At 28.5% G+C, this 14,512-nt stretch overlaps 1 protein-coding gene across 1 annotated transcript; it reads left to right on the top strand.

Moving 5' to 3' along the window:
• Positions 1-272: 272 nt before the first annotated feature.
• Positions 273-13,579, top strand: LOC145973629 (cytochrome P450 4C1-like). The gene is made up of 14 exons (XM_083103148.1): positions 273-404; positions 1,333-1,628; positions 4,782-4,891; positions 5,125-5,215; positions 7,636-7,821; positions 9,085-9,178; positions 9,696-9,798; positions 9,954-10,059; positions 10,332-10,438; positions 10,518-10,586; positions 10,832-11,000; positions 11,180-11,359; positions 11,434-12,146; positions 12,274-13,579. Exons 2-13 carry the CDS (start codon positions 1,475-1,477, stop codon positions 11,589-11,591), a joined length of 1,527 nt encoding a protein of 508 aa, XP_082959274.1. The 5' UTR covers positions 273-404; positions 1,333-1,474; the 3' UTR covers positions 11,592-12,146; positions 12,274-13,579.
• The last annotated feature ends 933 nt before the right edge of the window (positions 13,580-14,512 follow it).

The following is a 14,512-nucleotide window of genomic DNA, read 5'->3' as shown; positions in this document are numbered from 1 at the left end:
TCAAGGTCAAACCAATGGTACCATCTTATGGCCCCCTCGAAACCAAACAACTTTTGTCTGAAACATTTTTCTCTGAAATGCTTAGTTTTTGAAAGAAAAGGGGTGTACGGGTGGTCTAGGACACCCTGTATATATATAAATTAATGATATACACGTGCGTGTGTGTGTGCGTTTGTGTCATTAAGCAAAGTGGAATTATTCAACCGTCGGTATATCAAAACATAAAATTCTGATTATTAATATGCTCTTGAACTGATGAACGGCTATAAGTATAAGTCTGAGATTTACATTATCAGTTCAAGAAGATTCGTTTTGCTGACATGTATATCTGCTTGGCGAGATTTACAATTGCATTTTAAACATTTGAGTGTTCTAATTGATCGTGTTATTAGAAAATTTATCAGGTAATATATAAAATAAAATTTTATCATACTATTGCAAAATCCCAACAATGGTTAATAATACTATAATTATTTTAAGAGCATAATTTTAATATAAATATTTAATATAAATTTTTCAAATATCACAAGCTGTCAGTTTTATACGATTTTTTTTGTTATAATTTTATTAAATATATATTATAACAGAAGTATTTTTATAGAAATATGTTTAACAATTAGATACACAACAAAACAGAAAGAGAAATTCTTTTAAAAAATCACGATAATTATACAATTTGTATATTATATAAAAACACAATATAATAGAATAATGATTTTGATAAAAATCAAATAAAAATTAATAAAATAATTCTTTGTTTTGACACAATTTGCGAATGTTAAATTAAATAGTTTTGGTTTATAACAAAAAACTCTGCTTATAAAACAATAAAAGTTTATTTATAGATATAAAATATTTTCGAACAAATATTTGCATACAAGTGAATTTTAAGTGGATATATTGTGATGTAATCACTTAAGATTTTTATACATTTATACAGCTATAGATTAAATAAAATTATAACTAAAATACTAAAATGCTAAAAACAATTTATATGTTAAATGTTTGCGACAAGAATTAATATAAGAATTGATATAAAGAAAACTCTTGAGATAAGGAATACTCGCCCTAATTAATGATTTTGCAATAAGTTCTCGAAATTTTATTTTTTACAATAAAAAGCAATTGCAAGTAATGATCAAAAAATTAAAAATATTTTTATTGGATTCATACATATTTTTATTATATAAATAATGAACAAATTTATCATACTTTTTCATGAATCTTTAAAGTTAATCATAAATAAAAGTTAATTATAAAAAAATATACGATTCAACGCATTTCAGTGATCTTTCTATTATTCTCTCCCTCTTTATATCTCTTTCTATTTAGGATTACCATTTAGAATCACAAGATAATTACAATTTTGTCGAAGAATTAATACCACTTATTTTGTGACACGTGTGAAGAATTAAAGAAACAATAAAGAGAAGAAGCTTAATTTAACAGTTAAGAATATCAACGTAAAGAAACGATGTTTATAAGTATATTGTTATTATTCATGTTTATTTTATTGATATATTATTATTACGTACATTATGGAAGAAATGGACGACTTCTTCATCTTTTACCGGAACCTCCGAGCATTCCGATTTTTGGTCATATATTCCTATTCCAAGTTTCAGCAGGCAAGTACAAAATTTCTACTCTATTTACGTTAATTGACAAATGACTCGTCATTCGTGCATACATTCAAGCAAAAATATTAAATTTATAAATCCTTTGCTCTAAACGTATACCAAGATTATTGCATACAGATTACATATCTGAGCACTTCCCTTTGGAATAATCATTTGTAATTAATTTTTTTTTATTATTTGTCTGTTTTCAAGATTAAGATGCGTTAATATTAAAAATAACAATAAAATTAGCACTAAAATTTTTGAATCGATAACACAGGCCCACCAAAAAACAAAATTTGTTTGACTATGAATCAGAACATAGTATTCCCATGTATTTTTCGACGCTGAATCCGAATCCGATGTCCGTTTTATCGTATCACGTCAGGTTTAAGGGCAATTCAAGGTCATATCGTTGAAAAGCGCCCCCAGACAGATTGAAGGTCTGAGAGTCTAACCTCGAGCTCTAAGACCCCAAGCGACTTTACTCCCAAACAACCCAAAGGCCTGAGAATAAATTTTTTGGAACGTTCAGTAACGATTTATATCTTTAAAAAATCAGTGAGTAAATCATTAAATAAGCGTGTTTGAGCTTTTTTAACCAGACACACACTTTTGTGTGTGTACGCTAACGCCGGCGTTTGCATGAGTGCGCGAGTGCATGAGGTCTATATGTGCGTGCGTGTGTACGTGTGTTCGTGTGTGTGTGTGTGTGTGTGTGTGTGTGTGTGTGTGTGTGTGTGTGTGTGTGTGTGTGTGTGTGTGTGTGTGTGTGTGTGTGTGTGTGTGTGTGTGTGTGTGTGTGTGTGTGTGTGTGTGTGTGTGTGTGTGTGTGTGTGCGTGCGTGCGTGCGTGCGTGCGTGCGTGCGTGCGTGCATATAGAATGCCTGCTGCCCCAGAGGATGCTGGAAATGGTGACAACTGCCTCAATGAAGGATGTGTAGAATGATCCATTTTCCGATTCTCTGGAGTAACGAAGCCAGCGAAGGCGCGCTGCCCTGCAGGGGGGCGTTAGAGTGTGATTCAACTTTGATATACTCTTGAACTCGACGTGATATGGTTAAATGGACACCGGATTTGGATTTAGCAACCTCAAAAACATGAAGATACAATATTTGGCCTCATTAATGCGCTTTTCAACGATATGACCTTGAATTACCCTTAAACCTGACGTGATACGATAAAACGGACATCGGATTCGGATTCAGCGTCGAAAAATACATGGGAATACTATGTTCTGACTCATAGTCAAACAAATTTTTTTTTTTGTGGGCGTGTGTAATTAAAGATTAAATCATAATTGGCAAATTAGAGATACGGCGCAGTAATTGGAGCTCAAGAAGGGGACAACACTTCCTTGCTTCTGATTACTCGTATATTTTAAATTAAATATAATTAAATAATATAATTACATTAACAAGAATGAACATTTCAGATGATCTTTTGATTCCTCTTCAGCGCGATATTAACAATATGCATTACAAAGTATTATATAAGTGTTTAACGCATCAAATTATAAAAATATCTGCCTTTGACCCGTAGATTAGTTAGAACGCATAGACGTTAGATTGTATCTCGCAGATATCTGTTTTAAATAATTCTTCAAATTATTGTATTGTAATGTGCCAATGTGTTAAATCCCAAGTAAATCTAACAAGTAAAAATATGAATACAAAGAAATATTACATAATATACGTAATATATGCAATATACGAAATATACGTAAATTAACTCTTTACATTTTAATTACTAGTCATAAACATGACTCATCAGATTCTGTGCTTTTTACAAATTGATAATGATATATCGTTGTGTATCTCTCATGTTGACTTGAGATTCAATTGGACTTGAGATGGAATTGGACATATTTCTTTCAATTTGCTATTTTATTACAGGTATGTCGATGATATATCTTTGGCGGTTCCCTTTTCCATGTTCAATGGAATCTTGGATATCTTCAACTCTGTTCATCCGAGATTTCAGTTTACAATGGAGGAAGGAATAATAAATTTAATTTCTTCGATGTTACGATAGTCGCGAACAATAATTTAATTGAATTTGAGATCATAAACCCACTTTTTCTGGGAGATATCTAAATTATAAATGGAATCATCCACTATGCTATAAGAGAGGAATAATTGTAGGATTGATGGATATCGTGCCTTTTTATTGTCACATCCCAGATTTCATCAAAAAAACTTTGATCGATGATAATAAGCATTCTCTTGGACAATGGTTATCCTCTGGCTTACATTTTCAATGTAATACGAGAACATCTGAGATTGCTATTAGCCAAGAATCAAACAAATTTAGAGTTTAATGAGAACCATCCCTAGAAAAACCCTCTTCATATTTCAATACCTTACATATCAATAATGATTTTCGGAACAATTTAAACGAATTCTTAGCGATCATCACACGAGATTTATTTCATTTCGGCCTAGATAAATTTCGTAGTTTTGTCATAAAAACATAATGCCAAAAGATTCATACAGCAATATATAAAGTCTCATGTAATGATAATGTAATGTATTGTTGTCAATTGTAATGTTAAACAATTAATTAACACTACAATTGACAACAATATATTGTAACACATGTCTTCAAGCGTATTTGATCTATCGTTTTTGATCCAGTATATTGATTTTTTCGGAAGATAGTTCATATTATTTGAAAGCAGACTTCTAGATGGCGTTACTAACGCTGGTACAAATACTAACAAAGGAGTTTACAGACCCTGGATTTAACACATTGGCACATTACTGTACAATAATTTGAAGGATTATTTGAAATAATGTAAAATGTACCAGATATCTGCGAGATATAATTTAACGTTATCTACACTACGTTATTCTAACGTTATCTATCGAAGACAGATATTTTTATAATTTAATGCGTTATCGCATTGAACTGAGGGGGGATTAAAAGATCATCCAAAACGTTCACTTTTGTTAGTGTAATTATATTTAATTTGAAATATACGAATAATCAGAAGGAAAGAAGTGTTGTTTCTTTCTTGCACTCGAACTACTGCGCTGCGTTTCTAATTTGCCAATTTTTATTTAATTTTTAATTATTATTATTCGAAATAATTTTCAAATTTATTCAATTTTATTTAATTTTATTTTATTTCTATATCGATATTTATAATATATTTTTTAGTGGAACAATGGAAATTATTGTGTACACTATATGATAAGTATTATCCTATTATGAAACTATGGGGATTACTCGATTTTGTTGTGTCTATCCGTCATCCAGATGATCTAGAGGTAATATGGAAATTTCTGGAAATATTTAATTCTTTTTAGACATTACTTTAGCTAGAGATTTAGGAATCTTGTATTTCACAAGAAGATATTTGCTGAAAATATTTCTTAAAAACATAAAAAGGATTGATACAGAACTCTATACAGATTAGATTAAAATATGAGATACAATTAATAAATTTTTTGTGCATCTGAGATTGAATGCTGTAATAAATAGATGTTTCCGGTGATTTTAGAAGATATTAAGCAGCACTAAGCACATCGAGAAAAGTCGTTTATATAATATGTTACATCCTTGGTTCGGCACAGGTCTCCTCACCAGTACAGGTAACATAACACTGTTAACATACAAACTTTTTTATTACAGTTTATTGTCGTATATTATAAGGGAGTATTCTAGTCTAGCAAGTCGGACTTTTTTGGATATTTTGCAAGTATTTGATATGAAAAATATGCCTACAAAAAGATTTCCAATTGACAAAATTGACACAGTTATAGCACAGTTATAGCTCCCCGGTAGAGAGCGATCTCCGGCGCGCACTCGGCATTCGGACCGCACGGTGCACAATAGAGCATTGTGTCGGCATTTATATTTCGGCTAGATTCGGCTAGTGAATTGGTGGAACGTTATTTAAGAGAAACACAAAATAACAACTAAAACTTTTTGAATTTATTGATTTTTGGACTTTTGCTCCAAAACATCTTCATTCTGGAGCAAAGATTGAAGTATAGCAACTTTTTTTTTTATCTTCAATGAAGGATTTATACCGATTTTGAAAGTTACGAACTTAATGAGTCACTATTGGTCACAGCAAGCGAAGATGCAAATTCTCGGAACGAAGCTCGTATTACCCGCTCGAAACGGCGTTCAACTGATTTCGTTAGAGACGAAAAACTAAATCGCAGGGAAAAGAGAACAGCTCAGTAGGACTTTTATGAGCAGGAGAAAGGTCCCTTGTATGGCCCTGCACTAGCTTGATTGTAAGTAAAATTATCTCTATGTAATCAATGTGAAAATCTGTAAATACTTTTTTTGCTTCTCATGATATCTTATGATATCTTATGATGTCTCAAAAACCGGTTGATCAATTTGATATGAGTTGATCAATCAAATATGTACACATCTTCAGCATAAATATAGTTAAAGCCCCTCCCAAAATCAAGTCAAAATATTATTCTTTTAATTTTTACAGCTTTTTAATGGTGAAAAAGAATGGCAAAAATCGAAATTTAATTTTCTAAATGACATTTTTTTAAATTTTCAATATTTTCTTCATTTCGATATCTATAGCCAAACTCATACTAATTAAAAATCTCTCTGGTTTTTTTGTTTTAGATTTTAGAAGCAGAACAGCCAGAATCATAAGAGCCATGGACTTTGGAGCCAAATTTTTTTTTATTATCTTATTCAATTTTGTGTACCGCACTTATTTATAATTATTTTTTAGTAAAAAAATTTTGAAATATACTTCAAGTATGTACATATAAATTTTTGGGATACGGTGAGAAAAACCGCATCCAAAAAAAACACTTTTTTTTTTTTTTAATTTGCGAAAATAGTATACAAAATTTCGGCTTTTAGACTAGAATACTCCCTTAATACCCCCTTGTGTGAACATAATAACGCAAAGTTGAAAACAAATAATGAACCAAATAAATAAAAAAATAATAAGAATTGCTATACCGGTCGAAACGTTAAAGTTGTAAAAAATAAAAATAAATAAATCCGGTCGAAGGTGACGCAAATATGATTTTTTGAAGTAACAGAATTTTCGTGTGACAAATAAATTACGCATTGTACAAACACATTCAATTTTAATAAGACTCACATCCTTTTGAAATAATTTTTCTCACTTTCACTCGAAATATTTAATACTTAATTATTTCGGTTGCACTGCAGTTAGTTATCAATTTATCTCTATCACAAAAAAATCAAATAACTACAATGAAATATTACAATTAGATTTAAATATTATCTTTCTTAAATGGTGAACTTATATAATATAACTTATATAACTTCTCGTTTTATAAATTAATAAATTTAAAAGAAATCTGCAAATGAAATCATATCGAGAGATAATTTTGCCGATAATACATATATTCTCAACTAACTAAAAATAATAGAGATGATCTCTCTATAAGATATTTCAGTTAAAAATTTTCAAATGTAAATCAAACATCATTATGTGACAGACATTTTTAATAAATTTTAGTATATTTTTTATTTATCAATCTATATAGATTTAAATTTTTATTTATGTTTTTATATTTTTTTATGATACTTTCGCTCATATTTTATAATATTTTTGTATTGACATTGATGAAACAAGGACCTGAATTAGGCCGAAACGTTTGTATCTCGATCTTTTATTTGATTTATTATAATTTAATATGAATTATTGATAATAATTGCATATATTTTGTTACGCTCGTACATCAGCGCTTGGTTTTTAACCTTCTGCAATTTGTTTTTGATATAAAGATTTAATTACAAAATAATAATTAAATTCAAGTTAATACTTTCAATACTTACCTTTTGTAATAATTTTATGAGAAGATATATTTAAAAGATTATAAAAGAATTTTGCGATATAAAAAGAAAAACGTAGAATAATATTGTTATTTAATAATGGGCAGTAAACATTAAACTGTAAGACTAAATTGTAAGAGAGACACTATAATATGTATAAATCTTATATTCCAGTATTTGTATATTATCGCATAATTTTATCTTGTTTTTGTTTCAGGCGTTAAATGGCAAGCACGGCGAAAGATATTAACTCCTGCATTCCATTTTAATATATTAAATCAGTTTGTTGATATTTTGATCAAGGAAAGTGATTGCATGACAAAATCTTTGAAGGATGTCGGAGGCACAGTTGTAAAGGATTTATTACCATTTATTAGTGAATATACCCTAAACGCGATATGCGGTAATATTCTAAATGACTATAACTTAAGAAAAGAATTTGTTTCTACACGAAGTATCACATGAACACACACACGCACACACACATACCGCGACGTAGATACACGCACGCATACGATGAACGGTACAATGAAAATAAATAATATTCGATTTTTTATTGTCAAAGCTATCAATTAAATATTCACTCGTAATAATCTTCGATTGTTCGATCTCGACACAGAGTGTCCCAGAATGGACGGACACGAAATGCACAGCTTGACTGTCCGTGCCAGAAGAAACAATTTTTCCTTTGGCAAAAATTTGTCTGAATACTACTTTTTAAATAAAAACAACTTTAAGCTAACGAATGAGTGCTCTAGGCCAGATAGGCAGTTGAATCAGATATGGTGTACGGCATGATATTAGTAAAGTCGGATTTTTCGCGCGTAGTAATGACTAACCAGCGATGTATGAATTTATAGACGGAGGATAGACTTTGGCAGACTTAAGCAAACTCATCTAACTGTTTCAATTGAGTGATTAATAGTGATTATTATTTTGAATTTGCGATTTTAAGTTCAATTAAGTTGTGGAATTAAAAATATATGATTCCCATACTTTCTATAAATAATATTTTTTATTTATTTATATTATCAAGAAATGTGTTTTGTTTAACAAATTCTTTTCTGTTCAAGTTTAATAAATTTCTTATAATTATATACTTATAAATATATATATATGTATATCGCTAATCGTACAATATTTTCTAAAAAAAAAAACTTTTTTTTATTTTCACCGGTACATCTTTCTATTTATATTAAATACGTTATTAAGGCCGTGTTTATTGCGCATGCACGAAAAACACGAGCTATTTGCCAATTGTACGGCTACATGGCGCTTGAGCCTGTACGCTATTTTATGTTTACTTTTTTTTAAAAACGTTGGATTCAAAATTATTCACATGTCATCTAATCTATTTATTTTATTTTCAAACGTTATTTCAGTGATATCATTTAGAAAATGTACTTTTATTAAATAAATTGTATTCAAAATAGCGATATTGAAATATCATGCATAGTTTTTATAAAATCTTTAATAATATAGTAAAACTCTGTGCGCGCACCACTCCTGTGATTTATGCGTAATTTAATTAATTGTTATTGTTTAAATAGTAGTATTTAAATGCACTTTTGCCAAAGGAAATAGTTGTTTCTGCTGGCATGGACAATCATACTGTGCATTTTATGTCCACGATTTCTGGAAACTCTGTATAATAAATACATTTTAGAAACTGCCATGGGCGTCTCTCTGGAAAAATTCGGCGAATTCCAACAACAGTATCGAAATGCAATTCACGAAATAATTGAATTGTTAGTTTATAGGTAATTTAATACATGAAAGTATAATAAATAATTGTGTGACATATCTATGATCCTTCATTATAATGATACAGCTATACATTTTAAAAAATAGATTGATTATTAAACAATCATGTGAAGGTGAACAACTGTTTATATCAATGTTAAATATTGATTTGTTTAAGCCCGTAATTGGCAATTAAAATGCATTGTGCATGCTCCATTAAATGTTGTATTTCGAATTGCTTTCAATCTTGAAACTATTGAAAAATTAAGAAAAATGAATTGTGTGGGCAAAATTTGTAGATTAAAAAATATTTAGCTTTGATAAAAAAATATTTAGCTAAAACGAAAATACAATGCTTTTAGAAGGATCTACATAACTTTTTCACACATAGTTTTAAATTTTTCATATATTGTCTATAATCTATGATTATTTAGAGTTAAGATTACTCTATTACTTCATGATGGCTTTAAATAAGGCTTTACAAAATAATAACATTATTATTGATATTATATAACTTAATGAATTTCGGTTTAGAGTATTAAGGCCTTGGTTGTATAATGATTTAGCATTCTCACTATCGCCACAAGGAAGAAAACAAAAAAAAATCTTGAAGATATTGCATGGATTTACAGAAAAAGTACGTTATAAGTCATGTTATCTCAAGTCCTTCAAACACTTTTATAAATTAAAATAAATCTCATAATATTAATAACATATTACATTATTAATATTTATAATGTAATACAATATGCCTTTGCTATTTAATACAAAAATTAAATATTTCGTGTATAGGTTATCGCGGAAAGAAAACTTTATCATGATCGCACAAATAATCGATTCTTAAAGAATCTTGAAGATGAAAAAGAGACCGAGGCAGAAGATGTCGAAGTATTTGGAAGTATGTAAGAAATCAGAGCTTCTAACTTAAATTCAATTTCGCAATGTAAAATTATAAATTATACTTGCACTAAATTAAACTATTTACATTAAATATATATATAATGACACGAAATGATGCGTTATAAGTCCGATATAAAAATAAATTATTGCTATTTTTAAGAATTACTATTTCTAAGGAAGTTTAAATTTTAAACGAGAACAATGTTATATATAGTTAAAGCGTGATATACAAAAATGTGATAATCGTTAATATGCCTTGCTTACTTCTAGTTAAAAAAAAACGGCTAGCTATGTTGGACCTTTTAATAGCCGCATCTCGAGAAAGTTCTTTAACTGATTTGGACATAAGAGAGGAAGTCGATACTTTCATGTTTGAAGTACGCATATGTAATATTTTTTTTAATTTTTTGTACATATTATCTAAGCACATAAAACAATATGATGATCTGATTACAGGGTCATGATACTACAGCAGCGGGCATAATGTTTGCTTTGTTATTATTAGCTGAACACAAAGATGTTCAGGTACATCTCAATATTTTATGATATATTATTTAAATTGCAATTTTTATTTAAAGTAATACAAATATCAAGTTTTTCTTTACAGTGAATTTTTCTATACGTAAATCAATATATAAAAATTCCGAAAAAATTAAAACATCTCAAAACAAATGTGAACAATATATTTTGATTTATTATAAATTTATTTATATTTATGCATATAAAAAGAATTGAAAAATATATTTTAATTATTATTATCGATGTCATAGGAACGTGTGAGGGTTGAAGTTAATACCGTGATGCAAGAGAACGGAGGGAAACTTACCATGAAATCATTGCAAAATTTATCATATTTAGATAGATGTTTAAGAGAAGCGCTACGTTTGTATCCCAGCGTGTTTTTAATATTTCGAGATACTGCGGAAGATGTAAAACTACGTAATTAATCACTTTATGTTACATAACACGAAGCATATATTATCGAACGTAAAATTTAATATATTATATTACATTTTAAAAATACAATATTGTGTACATTTTGTTTTTCTCAAAAAAATTCTTTTTTTTTAATTTTAAATTTTTTATTATAAATTTTGAAATTCTGTAATATTTTTCAGATTCATATGTCGTACCTGCTGGAACGATCTTACATCTTAATATTTACGGAGCTCACAGAGATCCTAATTTTTGGCCAAATCCAGAAGTATTTGATCCAGATAGATTCTTGCCCGAAAAAATGCAGAATCGTCATCCTTATTCCTATCTGCCATTCAGCGCAGGACCAAGAAATTGCATAGGTGAATTGGTTGTGATTATCGTTTCTCTTCATGCTGATAGTTTTTGACAGACTTCGAATTTTATGTATTATTAGGTCAACGATTCGGCATGTTGGAATTGAAGGCTATGATAGCTCCTTTGGTGCACAATTTTTATTTGGAGCCCGTTGAATATTTGAAGAATATTCAGTTGAGGACCGATATAATACTTCGTCCTTCTCATCCGGTTCATGTGAGATTTATCCCCATCTAATGCAAATAGCCGTTTAAAACTAACTCAAATATACATGAATGAAAGATGTGCAAATTGCGAGAAAATCTTTATATATATTATATATGCAATTATAAACAAAATACACACTGTATATGAACATACTATTTAATTATAAAAATATGGAGATAGATACTGTTTGCTAACAAAAATATAGAAAATTTTTAACATTTTTAACATTTAAAAATCAATACGATTCTCATTTAAAAAATAATTATTTGACTAGAAAGTAATCTCTGCAAGAAGTGGGAGTTACATGTGTCGATTTAACTTCGTTTGCCTTGACGTGTTACATCTTTGTTCAAGATTAAAATAGTCAAAGTCTTTTTGTAGCATCTTTGAAGCTACAGTTGAATTTTTGTGGACTGTCAATAGGGCTGTCTCATCTGCGTATGTTGCGGTCATTACACGGACGTTTATAATTACTAAGTCCGCAGTATATAGTAAGTACAGCACTGGGCCAAGCACGCTGCTCTGAGGAATTACACCGTAAAGTTGAGAGACCGCGTCTTGTTTCATAAAATATCAAGTTTAAAGGTAAGATTGTAGAATATTAAAATAATGGATTGACAGATTTTGTTTTATCTTGTAGAATAGTAGGATAATATGATAGTAAAATAACAGATTTAAAGATTTTGTTTTATCTTATATTGCAATTCGCCAGATTCTATCAAACGTCTGAGAAATATCAAAAAAGACTTCAGAGCATTAACTTTTTGCGGCGATTCCTTTATGGATTCTCCTGGCCAATTTATGTACTAAGCAGTGTATATAATGAGATTATTATATATTATATAATTATATAGAATGAGAGAAAATGAAAAATATTGGAAAAGAATAAAAAGAAATATGAGAATATGAGAAAAAAAGAGAGAACATTGTATAGAATAAGAGAAAATAAAAAGGATCGTGCGAAGAGATGTGCGAAAATCAGAATGATTGAAAGAAAATGAAGGAAAATAAATTAAATTAAATTACAGGAATATTAGTCACTTTTAAAATATTAATTAATTAATTTTAATATTAAGGTATTAATTTTAATAGCTTAGAAAAATAATAATAATAATAATAAGAAGAAGAATAATTAAGAATATTTAAATATAATAAATTTAAATATAATAATAAATATAAATAAATATAATAATATATTCTATCATTATTAACAAAAGACAATTGTTCATAACCATTGATGCATCGATAAAATAATTATTTGATCTCTGATTGACTAAACAACCGCTCATGTTTTGTGAACGTTGCTAATAGATTTTTACAATCGATCAGTTCATTTATTGTTATGTATTTGGCATCACGATACTATCGCGTCGGTTGATTAGTTTCTATGATTCTTACATATATCTTTATTATATAACATTTTTAATATTTCAAAACATGATAAATCAAGAATATAACTTTGTAATCCTTGTATTTCTAATAAACGTAATTTTCAAAAGTTATATAATTATATTTTTAGAAAAAAAAGCAGACTTAAACAATATATACACTCATATACATATATATGCACTATAAACACTTCAGCAACAATTTTTTTGGCGTGGAAGTGACATCTCGTTTTATTATCATGTTGTTTTTAATATCAATCTTCTTAATGACACGAACTAATCGAGTCATTAGATTAATGATATATAAATGATATTTATTAATGATATATATATATATATATATATATATATATATATATGATTAATGATATGTAATATTTATAATACTGACTAGAACAACATTGACTTGATTTATTTAATATTCTAAATCCCAACGAGAGATCCAGATTATTAAACAAATTATTTTTGAGGAGAGGATCCCTCGTTGGGATTCGTAATATTAAACAGATTTTTTTCAATTGGATGGGTAAATGGGAAGTAGTCCATTTATTGTACGTATTAAAATATTCTGATGTCGAGTGTATGCAAGATAATTGTACATATATTATCGAGATAAATATTTATAAGAAACATTTAATAAACACTAATTAATAAAATTAATGGACGTTTTTCAAAGACGTTTTTTCTTATACCTCTTAAACATCTTTTTATATTTTCAAATTTTATTTATAAAATATGAAGCGTTCTGCACTTGTAGCAAAACACGTTTTAATATTATAAATACATTGTAGCATAATATTACTATTATATTACAATGTTTCAATGTTAAGTCTATGTAACGTTTTTGCAATCTTTCGGTGTTGTATGGGATTATACTTAAGATAAGATTATTTTTGATAATTTTATTTTATTTTACACAAACTGTCAAAATTGAAAATTAGCTAATTTGTCAACTGCAAATAATATAAGTGAAGCAAGTCGCAACGCACATATCGGTATCAAAAAAAAGAAGCAACGATACACTTCGAAACTTTCGACATAATATACCTTTTTTTAGAAAGAATTAAAGAAACAGTTGTAATTACTATAAATATAGTTATTTTCAATGTCAATTATAAAGTTAAAGTTATTATTACTAGGCACAAGGTTATTATTCTATTCTGAATCACAATTATGGCATACATAATAAGAATCGCCTTTGGTACACAGTTATTATGGGACCAACCCTTACAATATGTTACTTTCGTCCACAGAGTGTTACTTTTGTCCTTAGACACATTTTTTAGAATAGAAGTAATATAATCTAAATATGATTCAAGACTTATCCAAATCAACTATAAAAATTTATAAACACATTGTAAAAGAATGCACCGGTAAATAATTACGTCGATATATATACTTTAATTAAGCATAGATAAAAAAACTAAAACACAAAATACTTACATAAATAATGTAAATACACTAATTTCACTCCTGCATATGCAACCGACGCGATCATTCTACAACAATTAGCTGAAAAGAAAGGGAATCGGAGCGTACGCGTTTGACTATATGTATAGTAAA

Source organism: Camponotus vicinus, unplaced genomic scaffold, assembly GCF_025532165.1.
Source record: "Camponotus vicinus isolate PSW18456_S1 unplaced genomic scaffold, iyCamVici1.0 SCAF_6, whole genome shotgun sequence".
NCBI classification, from domain to species: domain Eukaryota; kingdom Metazoa; phylum Arthropoda; class Insecta; order Hymenoptera; family Formicidae; genus Camponotus; species Camponotus vicinus.
The sequence above is the reverse complement of the archived record's forward strand: the minus strand, read 5'-3'. Positions and strand labels throughout refer to the sequence as shown.

Bases quoted from the DNA above. Each gene is read 5' to 3' on its own strand.
- LOC145973629 (XM_083103148.1), top strand. From the start codon at position 1,475: ATGTTTATAAGTATATTGTTATTATTCATGTTTATTTTATTGATATAT. The intron at 7,822-9,084 runs GTAATATTCTAA...AATACATTTTAG, and splicing joins TACCCTAAACGCGATATGCG to AAACTGCCATGGGCGTCTCT. The intron at 11,360-11,433 runs GTGAATTGGTTG...ATGTATTATTAG, and splicing joins AGGACCAAGAAATTGCATAG to GTCAACGATTCGGCATGTTG.